The sequence below is a fragment of the Caretta caretta genome, chromosome 5, assembly GCF_965140235.1.
Source record: "Caretta caretta isolate rCarCar2 chromosome 5, rCarCar1.hap1, whole genome shotgun sequence".
NCBI classification, from domain to species: Eukaryota; Metazoa; Chordata; order Testudines; family Cheloniidae; genus Caretta; species Caretta caretta.
In genome coordinates, this window is record NC_134210.1 from 35,483,213 (window position 1) to 35,503,202 (window position 19,990).

Sequence of the window (19,990 nt, forward strand, 5' to 3'; positions counted from 1 at the left end):
TGGTCCAAGAGTGCCTGGGAGCTGTTAATTATCTCATAGCATTCCCCACCAAAAACGTAAGGTGTACCATATTAATTCTCTAAAGCCCTTTTATTCCAGAGAATTAAAGGTTTGTCAGTTTACAGCCCAGGGAAATGACGCTGAGTGGCCTGAAGGTGTCTACTACGAAGGGAAAAGTGATGGTGGTGTGGAAGAGGTGAACCTCTCCATGACCCTTGGGTGTATGCAGCGACAGCAGATCAAGGAGCTGTGCACTAGCTACGCGCCGATGTTCTCAGCCGCCCAGGTCTGACTGAACGGGCATACCACTCCATTGACACAGGTAATGCTCACCCAATTAGAGCCCAACCTTACCGGGTATCTCCTCAAGCTAAAACTCCTATAGAACGGGAGATCCAGGATATGCTACAGATTGGTGTAATCTGCCCCTCTGGCAGTGCATGGGCATCTCCAGTGGTTCTAGTTCCCAAACCAGATGGACTACTGTAAGCTAAATGCTGTAACTCGTCCAGACAACTATCCAATGCCACGCACAGATGAACTATTGGATGAACTGGGACAGGCCCAGTTCATCTCTACCTTGGACTTAACCAAGGGGTACTGGCAAGTACCGCTAGATGAATCTGCCAAGGAAAGATCAGCCTTCATCACGCATGTCAGGCTGTATGAATTTAATGTGCTCCCTTTGGGGCTGCGGAATGCACCTGCCACCTTCCAAAAACTTGTAGATGGTCTCCTAGCGGGATTGGGAGAATATGCAGTCGCCTACCTTGACAATGGGGCCATATTTTCGGATTCCTGGGCAGAACACCTGGAACATCTACAAAAAGTCTTCGAACGCATAAGGGAGGCAGGGCTAACTGTTAAGGCTAAGAAGTGTCAAATAGGCCTAAACAGAGTGACTTACTTTGGACACCAGGTGGGTCAAGGAACTATCAACCCCCTACAGGCCAAAGTGGATGCTATCCAAAAGTGGCCTGTCCCAAAGTCGAAGAAACAGGTCCCATCCTTCTTAGGCTTGGCCAGATATTACAGGCGATTTGTACCGCAGTACAGGCAGATTGCCACCCCACTGACAGACCTAACCAAAAAGAAACAGCCAAATGCAGTTCTGTGGCCTGAAGATTGTCAGAAGGCCTTTAACCAGCTTAAAGCGACACTCATTTCTGACCCTGTGCTAAGGGCCCCAGACTTTGACAAACCGTTCCTAGTAACCACAGATGTGTCCGGGTGTGGCGTGGGAGCAGTCTTAATGCAGGAAGGACCGAATCAAGAGTTCCATCCTGTCGTGTTTCTCAGCAAGAAGCTGTCAGAGAGGGAAAGCCACTGGTCAATCAGTGAAAAGGAATGTTACGCCATTGTCTACCGTCTGGAAAAGCTACACCCATATGTCTGGGGACGGCATTTCCACCTACAAACCGACCGTGCTGCGCTACAGTGGCTTCGTACCGCCACAGGAAATAACAAAAAACTTATTCAGTGGAGTTTAGCTGTCCAAGATTTTGATTTCGACATACAACTCATTTTAGGAGCTCCTAACAAAGTGGCCAATGCACTCTCCTGTGAAAGTTTCCCAGAATCAACTGGTCCAAATCGTCCTTAAGGTGTGGGAAATATTGTTAGTCTTTATCCAGTTAGTAGTATATTTAGTGATGCATGTGCCTTATTAACTCTGTTTTCGCCTAGAGCTCCAGGAAGAAATCACAGCCAGTATTTCACCCTATCTGTGTTTTGGGGGGCGTGTCCTAAATATAAAGGGAAGAGTAACCACCTTTCTGTATACAGTGCTATAAAATCCCTCCTGGCCAGAGGCAAAACCCTTTCACCTGTAAAGGGTTAAGAAGCTAAGGTAACCTTGCTGGCACCTGACCCAAAATGACCAATGAGGTGACAAGATACTTTCAAATCTGGGTGGGGGGGTGCGGACAAAGGGTTCTGTCTGTCTGTGTGATGCTTTTGCCAGGAACAGATCAGAAATGCAGCCTTCCAACTCCTGTTAAGTTAGTAAGTAATCTTGCTAGAAATGCATTGGATTTCCTTTTGTTTAATGGCTGGTAAAATAAACTGTGCTGGAGGAAATGTATATTCCTGTTTTTGTCTCTTTTTGTAACTTAAGGTTTTGCCTAGAGGGATTCTCTGTGTTTTGAATCTGATTACCCTGTAAGGTATTTACCATCCTGATTTTACAGAGGTGATTCTTTTACCTTTTCTTTTAAGAACCTGATTGATTTTTCAAGGGTTTGGTTCTGTGTTCACCTGTACCAATTGGTGAGGATTCTTATCAAGCCTTCCCCAGGAAAGGGGGTGTAGGGCTTGGGGGGATATTTTGGGGGAAGATGTCTCCAAAGGCGTCTCTTTCTTTGTTTAAAATGCTTGATGGTGGCAGCATACTGTTCAAGGACAAGGCAAAGTTTGTACCTTGGGGAAGTTTTTAACCTAAGCTGGTAAGAATAAGCTTCGGGAGTCTTTCATGCAGGTCCCCACATCTGTATCCTAGAGTTCAGAGTGGGGAAGGAACCTTGACAGGTGCTCAGTACTCTGTACCGCTGATCTTCATAGTAAGAAGACAGAGCAGATCAGGCCACCTTGAGATCATAAGGAGGCCAGAACAGTGGGATGAAGACACTAGCTTATACTCTTATCAAAATGTCTGCATGAAGCCTAATAACATTGGTGGATCTGGCAGAGATTTAGAAGCTCCTTCCCATTAGTACTGTCATCATCAGTTTGTGGTTTGCCAGCAGAAATAGTTACTAGCAAAGTAAAACATTGCACTTCGTGAGTATCATAGGGCAGAGGATAGACCAAAGGTATTAGCAGTGATAATAGTTGGGCTGAGAAGTCTAAGACTTAAGTTCTGCACATTCTTAAATGACGTACTGTTGGACTGTAACTGGTAAGGAGAAAGCAAATATGATTCACGTCCTGTGCTAAGTATAAATACTTCATGAGCTTTGTAACCTTGCTTGGTTACTTATTAAGGCTCTGTCCCATGTAGACAGGCCTGTAGATATTTTTGAACTTTTGGGGCTGTGGAGAACACAAAGAAAGGCGATTGCTTGCCCATAGTACCATAGGTCTTGTCATTTCGTGATATGAAGCATGTAGGTCAATGAAGGGAATCTTCTGGTCTCTTGTTAGTTCAAGGATTCAGCACAATGGAGGGAAAGTTCACATACACATTTATAGCTGTTCTGGGCAGTTTAGTGCTCTGTGTGCGTAAGCATCCAACAGGCCACACTTGCAGACTCCTGTTATGCTAATTGTACTCACGTAGCCCTTTTTGACCTTAACGATAGCAGAACCAGTGCTTTACTATAATACTCAATACTCTCCAGGCAAGTAGTGTCTCCACTACCACATCGGGTCCTTATGAAAACTCTGCTGATTCATTAGCGCTAGTGGCTTTTGTTCTTTGTTTGTCAAGGAGTCTGAAGGGCAGCTGGAGTTTAAGGAGTTAGTAGATCATTCCTAATGCTTAATTCCACTGAGGTTGAGGGTTGTGAGCCATTATGTCCTTGATGTGACTTCATGGTTATATAAAACGTCCAGCATGAACCTTGCCTAATTCCTTTGCCTCTTTTCAAATGGTGTAATACACTTTCAGTGAAGGCAGCAACCTCCAGGCCTCCTCAAGAAATTGGGCCTCAAACCAAAAATTGTTTCACTCCTCCCCTTTTCTTCTTTGAAGAAGGGAAATTTCTACAGTTCCATTATCCTGCCCTAGGATTCCACTTTTATGGCTTACATCACCTACATACACGTGTAAGAGACAGCAAGTTCCCCCAAAGCTAAAGGACAAAAACAGAATTTCCCCTGCTCTGGGGGCTGGTCTATGTGGCAGAATCTCCCTGTGCTTGAAGGTGGTTGTGGTGAATCAAGTTAACCAGCATGACTACATCACGGGCTGCAGTCCAGGCGGAATGGTGCTCAGCATCATGTCAGTTTAATTACTATTTCTTCATCGTAAGATCAAAAACAGGGCGAGTTTGTGTTGCCTTTGATCTTAAGAACCAGTGTTTTAATAATGATTAGGTGACATGCTTAACACGTGTCCTAGCCTGCCCTGCCAGCAGCGCTGTGGCCAGCACTGTGTTGGCTAGCACTTTTCTTCCCTACACAAAGTTACTGTGTTCCATCAGTTTCGGTAATCTATGAAATAAGGAAATTGACACATTCTTGCTCATTTATTCTGAATTCCTGGCTATCATTAGTTTATGCTGGAAATCTGATGTTTAGTGCCAAAAGCCTACTGAGCTAGGTTTCCTGTGACCAACAGAAAACCTGGCAATCAGTACTTCTGGACTCAGCAGATTCCTCCTATTGAGAGGCTGCCTTTCTGACCACTGGAAGAAATTGTATCCCTTGGAGATACGCTCCAAAGGAATAAGGAGGGAAACAGATGATGGAAATCAAGAGCTACTCCCAGCTAGCCGTTCTTCTTGTGTTTCCCAGTTCACTCTTGGCTGAATAGGCCACACAAAGACAATTAAAAATACAACTTTTCCATTTGTTACATACTTCCTGTGTTCTGGATAAGAGGGACTGCTGGCTGCAAATGGGGAACAGAGTCACAGCCCAGGCTGTTTGCTGTTAGCCATTATGGCTACCGTAGCCTTCCGGTCATTCTTTGCAATGGTGGAGCCAGCAGACTTTTCCTCTAACCTTATGGGTCTATCTTTCATCTTTTGTGAGGGTGAAGATGCATGATTCGTCCCTTAAAGGGGTTTGTAAAAGGAGACAATTCCTGCAGAATTGTCCAAAAATAAATGCTGACTCTCTCTGAAGATTTACCCAGATAAAGCATTGTGGACTTTGTACCACACTGCATCTACATTTTTATATCAAAGCACCTGAGTTTCTGCAGCATAGTGACACTGAATCCTGTGGTACATTGACATAGGGGTTTCAAGTAGATTAAAAAACAAGCTTTTATTGAATTGAATATGAAAATGAGTAATAAAATAAGGAACACTGTGATTATTGTTATATTAAATACAAGTCTCTATTGAAGGGCTTGTCTAGATGTTGGTAGTAGGTCAGTGCATACGAGGGAACTTCTAGTGCATGTTAACAAAATCCACATAGACAGTTAGAGCATGACCCACTAGATTTACACCCTGGCATGTCTCACACTAACTATTTTGTCTGGACAAACCCTAACTCTTTCTAATTTGATATTGCCCCCATACTACAAGATTCTCTTTCACACTGAAAGCAACATGTAGTATGGTGGGATAGGATGGGGTGAGAACTAGAAACTTTGGCATGGTGGTAGGAGGCATTTGGCACTGAGGACAAGATTAATATCATCTGTTCCCCTTTGTGTTGTGGACAGGGGTAGATGTGAGGATCTGACCTTCTGGGGGGAAGGGGAGAGCTTAAACATTTGCATACTTAATTTGTTCCTCATTATTACAAAAACACCAAATTGTACTGAGTAAAAACACTGCACAATGTTGATTTAGATAGAACCCCCTGTTTTTTCCTCCCTTTTTTTCTGCACAGCAAGTGGCTAGAGGAAGGGCTTGCTTAGCAGGTATGTTCTTTGCTATTACATAGGAGACAGTTACATCCTGATCCAGGTTTTTTGTGATCTGGACCAGCAGGCACCAGGGCAGGATCTCTGGTGGAAGAATTAGGCTGTGTAACTCATGTAACTCAGTGTAACTCATGAGCATCACCAACAGTAGCAATGAGGGAAGCTGTAGGCTAGATGGGTATTGGACATTTTTAACGCTGACGGTTATACAAACAAACGAATTGATCCCCCCCCTTTTGGAGCTGGTCAAAACTCAAGATTTTTAGTCTGTAAGAAATTTTGGATTTTCAGAAGTTGGGTTAATTCTCCATTGGAATAAAACTGAATTTGGAAACTGTTCAGCAAGACAAAAATGTCATTTTGGAAATAGTGAAACATAGTGTTTCTGGGGGAAAAAAAATAAAACTGACAATGTCAGTTGAGTGATCTGCTGCCAGGGCTCCCAGAGTCTGTGGCAGCCCTGCCATGTAGACTGTCCTGGGGTTGGGAATCCCCAGGGCTCCTAGAGACCTGAGCCACAAGAAATCTAGCTTGTACTACAGGCACAATAGCTAGAAATCCTCAAAATATCACTATCTACCATAGCCATCACAAGCATTCAAAAAAAAAACAACCCCCAACCCCATCTAAAGTAACTTTTCTATGGAAAGGTGATTGTCACTTGTCTAAATAATTTTTACAGCTAGAGAAGTATAAAATGGAATAAAAACCATGAACTGCCTTGAAGGAACAACCAATAGGCATTTTACACACAATTGGCTCTTTTTCCAGAGCCTTTCCTTCACTATAAACTGAATGCCTGACTCCTGCCAGTGTTCCAGTGGCTGGCAGGCTCTCTGCCACAAGCTGTAGACCCTAGAGCACTCACAGGTTTCCAGTAGAAACCTGCTGGGTGTTTGAACAAGTTTTATCAAATCTAAAATAGATTTGGCAAAACATTTCTGAGCAGCTCTGTCCTTCTACATTAGAGCTGCCCTCAGTAGTGAAGGTGTACTAACTGCAGCGCCTAATGTTCCTGTTGCAGACTGAGCCTTTGAATGCAGGAAGCTGTTTCCAAAATGGGGGTGGAGTGTTGTGCATCATTTCCAAAGAAAGGTTTCTTGCTAAATAGCAGCAGCAGCATTGATTTGTGACTAGAAATCAACCCAGTCCCTAACCATCAGAAGTAAAGTGGCCATGACAGGATCTTATACTTACAAGCCATAGTGGGGTAGAAGTGAGGGGGGGAACGGGAGAGAAAAGGGACCTAGAGTTTTGAAAAAGAAAACTGCCAAGCAATAATCGGTTTAAACATTTATAGATTGACTTGGTTTTTTAAAAGGAAGATAATGTAGGTTTAGGAATAACTGGTTGCTGTGTACAACTTTGTTTTGTCTGCAACAGCTATAAAGAAGCCTCTCTGTGCAAGCTGGTGCTTGGTGGAATTATATTCTTGTGAACAGACTCTAGCAGGGACTTCCAGAAAACTGAGTTGATGTTGCCAAAATGCAGCGTGGCTATGCTCAGGGGAACTGCTGATGGTTCACTTTATTTTGGACTCGTGCTTTGTCTCAGTAATTGATGCCATGCGGCTTTTAACCTGCAATAGCTGCAAGCGGTTTTACAGATACTGTAGGAGTTACTCCTGCAGTAGTAGATGACATAATGGCAGCAATGAATGTGTTCATGTGAAGAATGCCTTAACAAAACAAATGTGTGCAGGCTTTCACTGAATATAGACAATTGTGGAATTAGGGCTTTATTTTCAAAGAGGGGTGTCTTTAGGCCTGGGTGGCAGAGATAAATTACTCTGGACTGTCACTTCTACAGTCTTCCTCCAGACCACTTTGTGCTTTGTAGGATCAGTCGTCTGTGAAGTCACAACTCTGCCTCAAAAATTAATCAAAGAGAAGCTTGTCCACAGCAGATAGTGCACTATCTGCTGGAAATTTAGATAAAAAATTACACTGAAGCTTCTTGTTCTCCATGTGGATATCACTTCAGTGCTGTTTAGTCAAATGTGAAATCTATACTGGACAGATATTTCCACATCACAGACTAGCTTTAAATTAGATTGTAACAAAGAAGCAAAAATTGTATAATAGCACACTATATGTATTTACCATCCCTTCTATTTTAGGTATATCAAGTACTGTGCTTACATGTACTTAGTTATGCTACACGCTTGTACAGGATGTGGAACATGTCATGCACCAGAATCTAGTGCAGTCTCCACTAGCCCCATTCATTGTAGCAGAGAAAGTGAGCTGGCAATGGGACAAAGTCTTTAACACCTACATTCAAAGCCCATCTGCTCAGTAATCTCCCTGCTTTATATCCCATTGCTTTTAGAATCCGATTGTCCCTTAGTTTGAACAGTGGACAAGGGAATCCATGTATCAAAAAACAAATGCTACTGTCAGTTCAGGTATTCAGTTTATAATGAAGGAAAGACTCTGGAAAAAGAGCTAATTATGTGCAAAATGCCTATTGGTTGTTTCTTTCAAGGCTATCTGTATTTCAGCTGTTCATGACTTTTATTCTATTTTATACTTCTCTAGTGGCAAAAATTGTCTGGACAAGTGACAATCACCTTTCTATAGAAAAGTTACTTTAGATGGGGTTGGAGTTTTTTTGGAATGCATGGCTATGGTAGGAGGAGGTCTTGATACTTGGAGCATCTCTGGCTAGTGTGCCTGCAGTGCAGGCTAAATTTCTTGCGCAATATTCAGGCTCTCTAAAACTCTTGAGCAGCTGATTGAAATAGGTAACAACTAAAGTGTCAGGGGCAAAGAGTTCTTTTACATGGCCAATAAACTTAATTTCTAGAAATGAAAGCTGGACTGTGGGAATGTAAGTTGGCATATGAAGTCAGTGGTTTTAAAATGGAATTCTGTTACAAATCCAAAGCATTGTACTTAAGGAAGTAGGCCTGAAGCTGTACTGTTTAAGGATATCCTTCACGCAGAAGCTCAAGTTACATTTAATGATATGTCATGTAATGAATTTAGTCAACTTTCTTGTTGCCATTAAGTGAAGTGACTGCTAAAAAAACAAAGGCTTCATTTTTATCTAGGTAGCATAATTCGTTGTATGAGGCGGCTAGAAGAATTGCTTCGACAGATGTGTCAAGCAGCAAAGGCCATAGGCAACACAGAGCTGGAAAATAAGTTTGCTGAAGGTATGTATTTAGAATATGGTTATAAATAGAAGGGTGAAAGTATGTACCTATGAATTAAATCTATTTCAGCTCCTAAAGAAAATATTCAAGCCAAGTTCTTTTGAATTATTATTGAAAATCCTACATTATCTGAGAGAAAAAGCACTTGTAATTTAACACATTGTCAACTTGATTCTTTCTATAGGGAGGTATGGGTGCTGGAAAGTCTGACTTAGCTTTAGAGAGTTTATTTGCAATAGTAGTAAAAGCTAGCTGTTATAAGTATTAAATCTACCAAATTTTATGAAAAAAAACTGCTTAAAAGGATAATGCAGCTACCCTTTCAAGGATAGATTTTCACTGTACTTTATCCATGGGTCTAAAGTCATGACTTACACCGGGCACATAGAATACACAAGTCTCAGAGACTAGTACGGGTACCACATAATCTAGTGTTGCAAGGTTCAGCTCTTACCAATATATTTTATGACACAATAATACTAATCTGTTTTTTCTTTTTGATAGGAATTACCAAAATCAAGAGAGACATTGTGTTTGCTGCAAGCCTCTACCTATAAAAATCTATGTTCTGGAAGCTCATTACGGATTGGGAGCAATCTGAGACTTGTTCACGGAGCAGAATAATTTTAGACTGGTGGCATCAGGCCAGTTTGCCATTTTCACCCCCAAGACAGACATTTAATGGTGTATGTATTTAAAACAGGAAGCATTCTAGCAAAGCATCTTACATACACAGTGCTGTTTGTACATAAGTGTTACCATGTTATTTTAATAAAAAATTACAGAAGTGTTTTTATAAGCAGTAAGCTTGAATTAGAATTTTTTTAAAAGATTTTTAAAGCTATTAGATATACACAATGCTGTTATGTTACTATATACACATGTAATGTGAGCATCCAAGAGGTATAGCAGCAGCAGTCCCTTTAAAAGGCATTTATTTTACATATGGAGACTTATGAATTCATTTTTCTTTTAGAAAGCGGGAGACTTCACAGGATCATGGTTGGTGATTACTGCCATAGTGATTTCCATTTGTTGGTGTCTCATGTAGAGTCGTATGTGAATCTTCTTCATTGGGTTTAAATGTACATCCCCTCACTTTGAAAAAATCTGATACGTACACCACCTAAGTGAACAAATTATATACTGTTAGAATCCTGTAAAACCTTACACCCATTGTCTGTCAGCTAAAACTATCCACATTAAGGAGGTAGTCCTACAGGGCAAGTTCTTATGAATTTGGATTGGTCTTGTGTAGTGGTATATAAAGCCAGGGCACTAAGTAACTGGTTCTGAGAGGAATCATGACTACAAGAGCTATTTACATTAAAGCTCTGATCAACTACCAGAAAATCTGTGAAACCTAAATATTTCCCCTTCAGTATTTTGGGATGAAACAGAAAAATGGATGTATGTATTTGAGCTAAACTTAGTTTCACCATAAAGTCTACTTATTGTCTGGGACTTCAGTTTAGGATAGAGTCACACAATCAAGCAAATACTGCACCCTAGTTTCTGGAGAATCACCAGAATGTCCACTAATAAGGAAGGTTTTAAAGGTGTAAATTGCATGCATCACAGTAGGTGTTACTGCTTTCCAAGTCACAGTTGTAGGATGAAGCAGATTCAAAGCATTCCTATCATTTTATATTTAAATAAGTTTCAAATTGCTATACATATTCTGCTTTAAAATGTAAAAGTTTCATTAGGAGTATCTGTGGTTAATTTTGCCATTTATATGTTGTGCACTCAACCCCAGTAGGACAAAATATTCATAGAGGCCCATCAGCACACTCAAAACCTATTTGAAGTTGACAACTTCTGTTAAAAGTAAATTTATCTACTGAACAAAATATTAAGCAGCAGATGGTTGCTGCTAGTTTTTAAACAGCCAGTGCCTTCCAGCAGTTCAGTGGTTTCACTAAGCCCCTGGAACCAGAGGCTGATGAAGTGCTCAACCTAGTGCTTAACAGAAGTAACCTCTTCCGCAGCTGCACAGTATTTTCTTCATTTTAGTTCAAAGTTAAGAAACCAAAAAAGAAAAGCTAGGTGGAAGGAGGAGATTTACTAGTTCTAAAGTGTTGAAGGACATGACCACCAGAAACACTCAGTTCAATTCACTAACTAGATACTTTTTATTTAATACATCAGTTAGTAGCACATAAGGAAGGTGGTTTCATTTAGTAAAAAAATGCAATTAAATGCACAAAACTAGTTTTCATTTCCATCTAAATAGAGCTTGCAATAAATCACAGGTAAAAAAATATACATGCATAATTCACTTTCACATTAATTTAAATGTATGTGAATAAATGTAAAAAGCTACCTGCTAAGCAGGGGGATTATCACACACACACACGTGTAAGCAAACAGTACCAGATTTAGTGTAAAGGGCTATATATTTAGTTGCAAATCAACACATTTGATGTTCATCAACCACCAATGGAGAATCAAATCAAAATGCAAAAAAGAGGAGATTTAAATCAATCAATTGCCCATCAGCAATCACCTGGAGTAGCAGTGGTACAGGAACCATTCATCTTTTTATGAACTAGCATGACCAGCTGCAAGCATGGAGAGACACTCCTGTCCTAGGGTCCCCACCTCAGCCCAGAGCCTCCCCTGCCCTAGGCCGACCACCTTTCCCCTCGCTAGCTGCCTAGCAACAAGTCTGGTTCCAGCATTCCCTTCACAGTGTTTTTCAGGTTTTATAATTTTGGTCAATCTGCCATTCACTTATGGCTCTCACCACACCTCTTTTCTGCAGTCTTCATCTTTCCCCTCATTATACTGACCCAGGGTGGACAATTTAAATCAAGTAGGAAATCATGATTTTGATGATAATCTTGTTTTGTATTTGTACTTTATTTTCTTAAAGGAAGGCAACCAGTGAAGATCATCCTGCCAGGAAAACCAGTATAGCTTAACATGCATTTCAGATCCTTAATTTTTACATACGTTAGAAAATGGTGACTATTTCTTATTTTCTAGAGGAAGATTAACTTTTTACTGTTGGCTTGACAAATCATTTAAAAACTGAATTAAACAATATATTACCCCTAGTAGTGAACTGAACTATGTTTCTGGTCACTAACAAAAATTATTAAAGATCTAGAAAACATTACCTATGAGGGAAGATTGAAAAAATTGGGTTTGTTTAGTCTGGAGAAGAGAAGATAGAGGGCGCATGATAACAGTTTTCAAGTACATAAAAGGTTGCTACAAGGAGGAGGGAGAAAAATTATTGTTCTTAACCTCTGAGGATAGGACAAGCAGCAATGGGCTTAAATTACAGAAAGGACAGTTTAAGTTGGACATTAGGAAACTTCCTAACTGGCAGAGTGGTTAAGCACTGGAATAAATTGCCTAGGGAGGTGGTGGAATCTCCATCATTGGGGATTTTCAAGAGCAGGTTGGACAAACTAGTTAGGGATGGTCTAGATAAGTTAGTCCTGCCTTGAGTGCAGGGGACTGGACTAGATGACCTCTCAAAAGTCCCTTCCAGTCCTATGATTCCATGCCCAAGATTTTAGAACTGGAAAGCCTCATTCTGTTCCTTTATGAATTAAATGTAAAGGGAAAACAAGCAAATTTGACTTCCAGACAGATTCTCTACTTTGAATAAACTGAAGAGGAAATATTCTCTGACCATGCAGAAGAGGCTACTGTTAACAAAAAGCTAGTTCAGCACTCCCTCTGCTCCCAGGGGCTTCGCCAGTGCCTTCCAGCAAGTCAGTGGTTGGATCGTCTTTAAAACGTCGTATGTAATGCCTGAATGTTTTCCATTTCAATTTAATGCTAGATTATAGTACATTTAGGCCTCAACATAAAATTGACAATTTAAACAAAATTAAAATTATCCATTCTGCCCTCTCTCCTCACCAATTCCCAACCAGCACAAATCTCCTTGCCCCTGACATCTGCCCCATCCCGACTTCCTCCTCAACAATTTGTTTTCTACTTCTTCACCTTGGCCATCTTCCTAGTATCACCTGTACTTCTCAGCTTACTTGAATCTCATGTCCTCAATCCCAGCCACACTTTCACCACCTTTGACTCACTCCTCAAACCTTCCCCTCCTCTCTCTTCAAAGGGTCTTACAGATTTCTACCAAAAGAAAAATTTTTTAAAAAGTCATGATCTTCCTTCCTTCCTGCCTTCTCTTAACACCTCCACTTGTCCCAGATCATAGAATATCATGGTTGGAAAGGACCTCAGGAGGTCATCTAGTCCAACGTCCTGCTCAAAGCAGGACCAACACCAACTAAATCATCCCAGCCAGGGCTTTGTCAAGCCTGACCTTAAAAACCTCTAAGGAAGGAGATTCTACCACCTCCCTAGGTAACGCATTCCAGGGCTTCACCACCCTCCTAGTGAAAAAGTTTTTCCTAATATCCAACCTAAACCTCCCCCACTGCAACTTGAGACCATTACTCCTTGTTCCGTCATCTACCACCACTGAGAACAGTCTAGATCCATCCTCTTTGGAACCCCCTTTAAGGTAGTTGAAAGCAGCTATCAAATCCCCCCTCATTCTTCTCTTCTGCAGACTAAACAATCCCAGTTCCCTCAGCCTCTCCTCATAAGTCATGTGTTCCAGTCCCCTAATCATTTTTGTTACCCTCTGCTGGATTCTCTCCAGTTTTTCCACATCCTTCTTGTCGTGTGGGGCCCAAAACTGGACACAGTTCTCCAGATGAGGCCTCACCAATGCCAAATCAATGGGAATAATCATGTCCCTCTATCTGCTCACCCCATGTCAGCTCTTGCTCTCCTTTGTATCACTCATCCCCTCCCTTACTTTTAACATCTCCTCTTTTCCGGCTCTCTCCCATCACAGAAGAAACCTGCTTTAGTCTCTTCTATCTTAAACCCACCCTTGACCCCACTTACCTCTCCAGCTACCAACCCTTTTCCTTCTGATCTCTAAGCTCATTGAGTACACCAGTTAAAATCACTGTCAAATCCTCCTCCTTCAATTCAATCTTAGACCCTCTGAAATACAGCTTCTGCCTCTTGTACTCCCCTGTAACCACTCTAAGGATATGTCTACACTACCCCCTGAATCAGCGGGCAGCGATCGACCCAGCGGGGATCGATTTATCGAATCTAATCTAGATGCAATAGATCGACCCCCGAGCGCTCTCCCACTGACTCCTGTACTCCAGCTCCACAAGAGGCGGAGTCAACGGGGTAGTGGAAGCAGTCAACTCACCGTGGTGAAGACACCACAGTAAGTTGATCTAAGTACATTGACTTCAGCTACATTATTCACTAGCTGAAACTGCCTAACTTAGATAGATTCCCCCCCAGTGTAGACCAGGGCTAAGTCTTTAAGCACTCTTTCCTAGCCATGTCAGTCTCAGCAGCAGTGCTCCATCCTCATCCTTGACCTGTCAACCACCTTTGACACTGACTGTACTCCTCTTGAAATATTGTCCTCTCTTGGCATCCATGAATATCCTCCTGCTTCTCCTCTGACCTCTCAAATTGCTCTCAGCAGTGTCTCATTAAGAAAGGCCCTACTGGGTCAGACCAAAGGTCCCATCTAACCCAGTATCGTGTCTTCCGACAGTGGCCAGTGCCAGGTGCCCCGGAGGGAATGAACAGAACAGGCAATCAAGTGATCCATTCCGTTGCTCATTCCCAGCTTCTGGCAAACAGAGGCTAGGGACACCATTCCTGCCCATCCTGGCTAATAGCCATTGATGGACCTATCCTCCATGAATTTATCTAGTTTTTTTTTTTTAAACCTTGTTATGGTCTTGGCCTTCACAATATCCTCTGGCAAGGAGTTCCACAGGTTAACTCTGTGTTATGTGAAGAAATACTTCCTTTTATTTATTTCAAACCTGCTGCCTGTTAATTTCAGTTGGTGACCCCTAGTTGTCCCCTATATGTCCTTTGGGGATCCTCCTCATTCCCCCTACCCCCAGCTTTCTGTGGTATTTCCACAGAGCTCTGTCCTTGCTCCCGTTCTTTACACCATATTTCTGGGTAATCTACCCTTTTTTCAAGCCTGCCTTCTGTCCATACTAAAATCTCTACCCATCTCTGACATCTCCTTGTGGATCCAGCTCAACATGGCTAACAGCTCTGAATCTCCTCCCCTATGCTTCCCTCCTCACCCCAGCACAGGACACCACCACTATCCTGCCTGTCACTCAGACCCTTCAACTTGGACCTCTCTCTAAGTCCCAATATCCAGGCTCTGTTTAAATCTTGCCGATTCTTTCTACAGAACATCTAAGATACAGTCTTTCCTATCTCTCCGTACAGCCAAGACTCCTCTCATGTCCATTACAGGAACATTCTTTTTTCTGGTCTTGACAAACGCAGCCTTGCTCCACACTCTCAATTCAGAATGCTACTGCAAAAATAAATAGTTTTCCTAGCCTGTCACTTTGGCCTTGTCACCCCTCTTTACATACCTCCCATAACAAGTTATTTGACCTCATTTTCAAAGCCCTTCACTGCCTATCAACACCCTACCTGTCATCTCTCATTCATGACTGAAGTGACAACTCTTGCCTCTGATCTACCCATGATGCGACCCTCCATTGCTCGCTTGTTAAATTTTCAAATAGGCACCTTCATGCTCTCTCCCATGCTTCCCCTTGTACTTGGGAGGAGCTCTCTGAACAAAAACATTAAAAAAAAAGCCACAAAACTACCTAATCCTCTTTCAAATTAATCTTTAAACCTCCTTTCCCATTAAGCCTACAAAAAACATGTAAGAGTTACAGTGCTGGTGTGCTGAGATCACTGGCCAGGACTCTCTCATGGTTTCCTGGTACTCCCCTGTCTGTATTCATCTGTCTCAGACCAAAAAGACTGTTCCTGCCCCAAAGATCTTACACCCTGTTTTTACAGCAGCTAGCACAGTTGGGGTCCTGGTCCATTACTGAGGCTTCTACAGTCTATGGTGGTAATAATGTGATCTAATTCTGTACAAGTTTTTCTTCTATTGCCTACCCCAGCCCCACTACTTTTCAGAGCATGTGGAAGGTCTGTACATTTCCCCCTGAATAGAGCCTGTACTTGCCACACATGGCATAAAACCTACTTTTAAAATACCTTTGATTCTGTCTTAGTGACCTACTTATGAACTTACGATGAGCACAGCTACCACCGCTCCCTGAAGGAGTCCAGTCAACACGTCACTCCAGTGATGTTTGTAATCAGAAACACGGGAGAGACCCACGTAGATAGATGCGGCAATGAGACCAAATTGCGCTGTGGGACGTACAAGTCTTGCCCAATCTCCTTTCATTCTGGCCTGAAGATAAAGCTGAAAGACAGGAAGAGTTGTTATCAAGCACCTTCGAAGCATCTAGTTTTCATCTAGAACTGCTCAGCTGATAAATCATGGCTCCAGGTTACTCAAGTTTAATCAGAAGTTACATCAGTCAGTATTCACATTTCAGAAGTATAATATGATCCATACCCCTGAATATTAAGTTAGTTTGAAACAGCACAGTAGTTCCAGAATATCAAATCCAAGCTATGTTACTCTAGTGTAAATACCCAACAGCTCAGTACAATATGAATGCAGAGATTTCAGTATTAATTCAACTATAGTCTTAATGTTTTGTATAGTTATGCTACTCCCCACCCTTAGTTTGTTATATGTTGTGTAAAGGAATACAGTGCATTAGCCCTGATTTGACAAAGGGCTAAATTGTTTCAGAACTATAAGCTTCTGGTGCCAGACTAAAGCCATTTAAGGAGTGGAAGAAGGATCCCAGTGAACAGTGGAGATATTGATCTAGTCTATTTCTACTGATTAAAGCTAGCTAGCTCTTCATTCATTGCTAAGCCATCTTCTTAGGGTGTTAAAATGCTGTTAGATATAACTTACAGGGTTTCCAAAAAATACTTTTCTTACTCTAAACAGAAAGCAACAAAAGACAACAGCGTGAGTATAGAATACGTAAGTTCTACAATAGCCATTTACGCAGGAGTATACAGGCCTTAATTATCTACACATGATTGCAATAACTATGGTGCTAAATAGAGCCTGCCCCTTAAGCCATGTCTACACTTACAGCTGTACTGCTATAAGAGCGCTCATGTAACTGCATTATGCCAGTGGGAGAGAGCTCTCCCACAGACGTCATAAAACCAGCTCAATGAACAGCAGTAACCATGTCCGCAGGAGAGCATCCCCCTAAGCAACAAAAGTTTGGCCGACATAAGAGCTAGTGTAGACATAAATAAAGCCCATATAATAATTTTGTAAATCCAGCATAAAATTCTGGTTCTAATTGCAAAATATAGCCAAATAGAAAGCTAATTTAGCTATTACAATGAAGGATACCAACATTCATCAGCTGTCACCACAAAACTACAAATGTGTTCAGGTTGTTTTGACAAAGTTTAAATAATTTGGCCACCTACGTGTGTATTTACATCGCTGGAGCTAAATTGTTACTCTACAGACTGCACCCCAAAAGTCCTGGAATATTGGAAAGTGATTCTTAGTGTGGGGGTGGGAGGGACAAAGTTTGTGGCCATTTTTTCCTTCTCCTACCCCGCCTCACCTTCCCCCCTAGCTTGTTTTATTTCCCTCCCCCTCCCCCCTTCTTTCCTGCCTCTTGGTAAAGCAGCTAGCATTCTGCTGCTTTAAAAAAACTACAAATGCACAGAGCCTGTGATGATAAATAAATGCATCTGATGTGAGCCAAAACCAAGTCCAAGCAGTAAAACTGAAATGCATTTTAACCTGCCTTGTCTCTAATTATTGCCTTTGAACAGCTGAAGTTTTCTTCTACAGAAAGTGGAAATTGCCCCAAGCGGAAGAGGTTTTCCAGATTCATATTAAAATGTATTACACTCATATGACAAGAGCTATTTTAAGCATAACCCAACTTTGTAACTTCATATCAGCCTGTCCTTAGATCACAGCTTTTGTGCTCCCTCCTGCAAACCCCCTTCTGAGTACAAAACACAGATCACTAGATCTTATATGTTACCTTCCCCATATAATCCACACAAGACACTGCCTTTGTCTATCACACTCCATTATCTCTAGTACAGAGACAGGCTAGAGACCGCATGTTCCAGCTGAGAGGAGCTTTTCCTGGATCCATCCAATATACAGTTAAGAATCCCAATACCCGAGACACCTAAGAAATCTTGTACTGGATGTAAGCAAGAAGTTGAACAAGATTGTCAAGTTATCAAGATTAGTAATTAATATACACCACAAAAAGTTTACAGAGTCACTTTTTAGTGATGTTGTTTTAAGCAAAACTCCTTGTTATTTTACCCCAACTATTCTGTACTCTGTTTTGTGACTTTAGTGTTCACAAGATTTTTTACAGGGCCTCTTCCAAACGCAGGAAATCTAAATGCTTTACAATATATTTAATAGGGAAAGTTTTGATTTTGCTTCATGGTACAACTTGAATAGTGACTGCTAGCAAACAGCAGCCATTTGGGAGCTCAGCAATAACTCACTTTGCAACACAAACCCATCTCGTCATAGGAAAAAAAGCACACTATTATCCTATCCTCTACAAGAGCTATACGAGAAATTGCTAATGGAACTGGGATGTGTGCTCAAGGTCTCAAAACAGCAGCAGCACTGGTCAACAGCTTAAATCTTGGTCTAAAACTTGAATTCATAACCTTGCAGCCCAAGATCTGAAGTGCTGTCAACTGAGCCACACAGGATTCATGTGCTACCATGATATACAAACCACCTAATGTCAACGCTTCCATAGCCAACTTCAAAAACCATGTGCATCTATTATAACCATTAAGTTTATTGTGCAAATAATGTATATTAAAGGTGCTACTTTCCAAAGGTAAATGTTTGAGGAATGTTCCATTGGTTTTTCAAAGTAACTATTACATCATCACATTGGTATTTTCAGTCTGCTATAAACAGATTGTCAAAAGATCAACCCTCGACAGAAATAACTTGTCCTCCCCTCCTCCCCCCCACAGCAGGGTCAGGGTGAAATCAGTCCCAGAAAAAGACGCTATAAGCTAAGTTTAATCAGAGTGTAAATGCCAAACAGGTCCTCTTAGGACACAGCTTATTCTGCAGATAGGTTTCAAAGTGTGACTTCATTCCACGTTGCCATTATTTTGCCACTGTGTATATTAACTGCCAGACAGTATAGTTTAGAGCAATATAGTATGTGAAGGGTGAAAAGCTGTGTTTTATGTTACCTCAGCTTTCATACTACAATAGATTCAGTGGTTCTACATGGGCCACTGGTGGTCCATGCAGCACATGGTGGCCTACAGAGAGCTAGCTGGTCATTCAGTGCTAGCTCTCTTTTTTTCCTCCAGCTGCTGAAGTCCCCTGAAGACAGCTACATGTCCTTCAAAAATGTGGTCTATACTAGAAGAACATTTTGAGACACCCTGGTGCAGATTAGCTGGTAAGAACTTTCATGGTCAGCCTACAGAAAGCTGAGCTAATGGTAAAATGTTGTCTTTGAATCTCCCTCAAGCAGAACGTACTCCCAAAGCAAAATGCTGGCCCTTTTCTTGGTAACAGACAGCTGGCAAACAGGAAGCCCAGGTTTTATGTTTAAACAAACTTCAATTCCACATTAAGAAAGTAACCACTAGCCACAGCAGTTCAAGATTTGGAAGTATCCTATAACGATGTATAGGAGGCACACCGTTAAGTATGTATATTTTACCCATCCTAGAGCCTTTCTGAAGACTTGCACAGTGACACCTACAGCAAGTATAAGAAACCCTTGAGCTCTTCCACGCTCCACAGCAGAACGGGACAGTCCCACATTTTTCTAAGAGTAGGTTCACAACCTGGGAAGGAGGGAGAAGTCATCCCACACAGCACTTTCTTTTCAGTCACTTCACTGAAATGACTATCTGCTGCTGTAATTACTTTCAGAGAGTAACAGCTGCTGCTGTTTATCACAAGTGCATTTTCAGATATTAAGTGCTTGCGATGGTTATTTTTCATAAGCCAGCTGCTGCAGTGGCAAATTCCATGTTATTTTTATCAGGGTCCTTCTAACTGAATTTAAACTTAACAGACTTAGCCAGTGGTTTGGGGGGAGGAGGGGGAAGGGGAGTTGCCTTCTAATCAATCACTCTTTAAAACTGAATTGAGCAATGGGAGCAAGACCTGGGTTGACATGAACAGTTTAAAACAGATGAACAACATTGCTTAGTGCACTAAAATAATCCTCTCACAAGACATTAAGGAATACAACTTCTCCCCTGTAGTCCCATAAATATACAGGTCTATGAAAGTTAAAGCCAATCCCACATAAAATATGTATCCTTGTATGCATCCA

General features: G+C 41.5%; 2 protein-coding genes across 4 annotated transcripts in view; one reads left to right on the top strand and one right to left on the bottom strand.

Annotated features, from left to right (window-relative positions):
• Positions 1–9,504, top strand: part of MTREX (Mtr4 exosome RNA helicase) — a 105,539-nt gene extending 96,035 nt beyond the window's left edge. The window contains exons 26-27 of the mRNA XM_048851590.2: positions 8,598–8,702; positions 9,207–9,504. Of these exons, the coding sequence (XP_048707547.2) occupies positions 8,598–8,702; positions 9,207–9,259 (158 nt within the window). The 3' untranslated portion in view covers positions 9,260–9,504. The remainder of the gene's footprint in view (positions 1–8,597; positions 8,703–9,206) is intronic.
• The window catches only part of PLPP1 (phospholipid phosphatase 1), a 131,030-nt gene continuing 120,391 nt past the window's right edge, over positions 9,352–19,990 (bottom strand). For all 3 annotated transcript variants that reach the window (XM_048851595.2, XM_075128473.1, XM_048851594.2), the window contains exons 5-6: positions 15,817–15,993; positions 9,352–9,828 (exon numbers count right to left, since the gene is read on the bottom strand). In XM_048851595.2, coding sequence (XP_048707552.1) covers positions 9,700–9,828; positions 15,817–15,993 — 306 coding nt within the window. In that variant the 3' untranslated portion in view covers positions 9,352–9,699. The remainder of the gene's footprint in view (positions 9,829–15,816; positions 15,994–19,990) is intronic.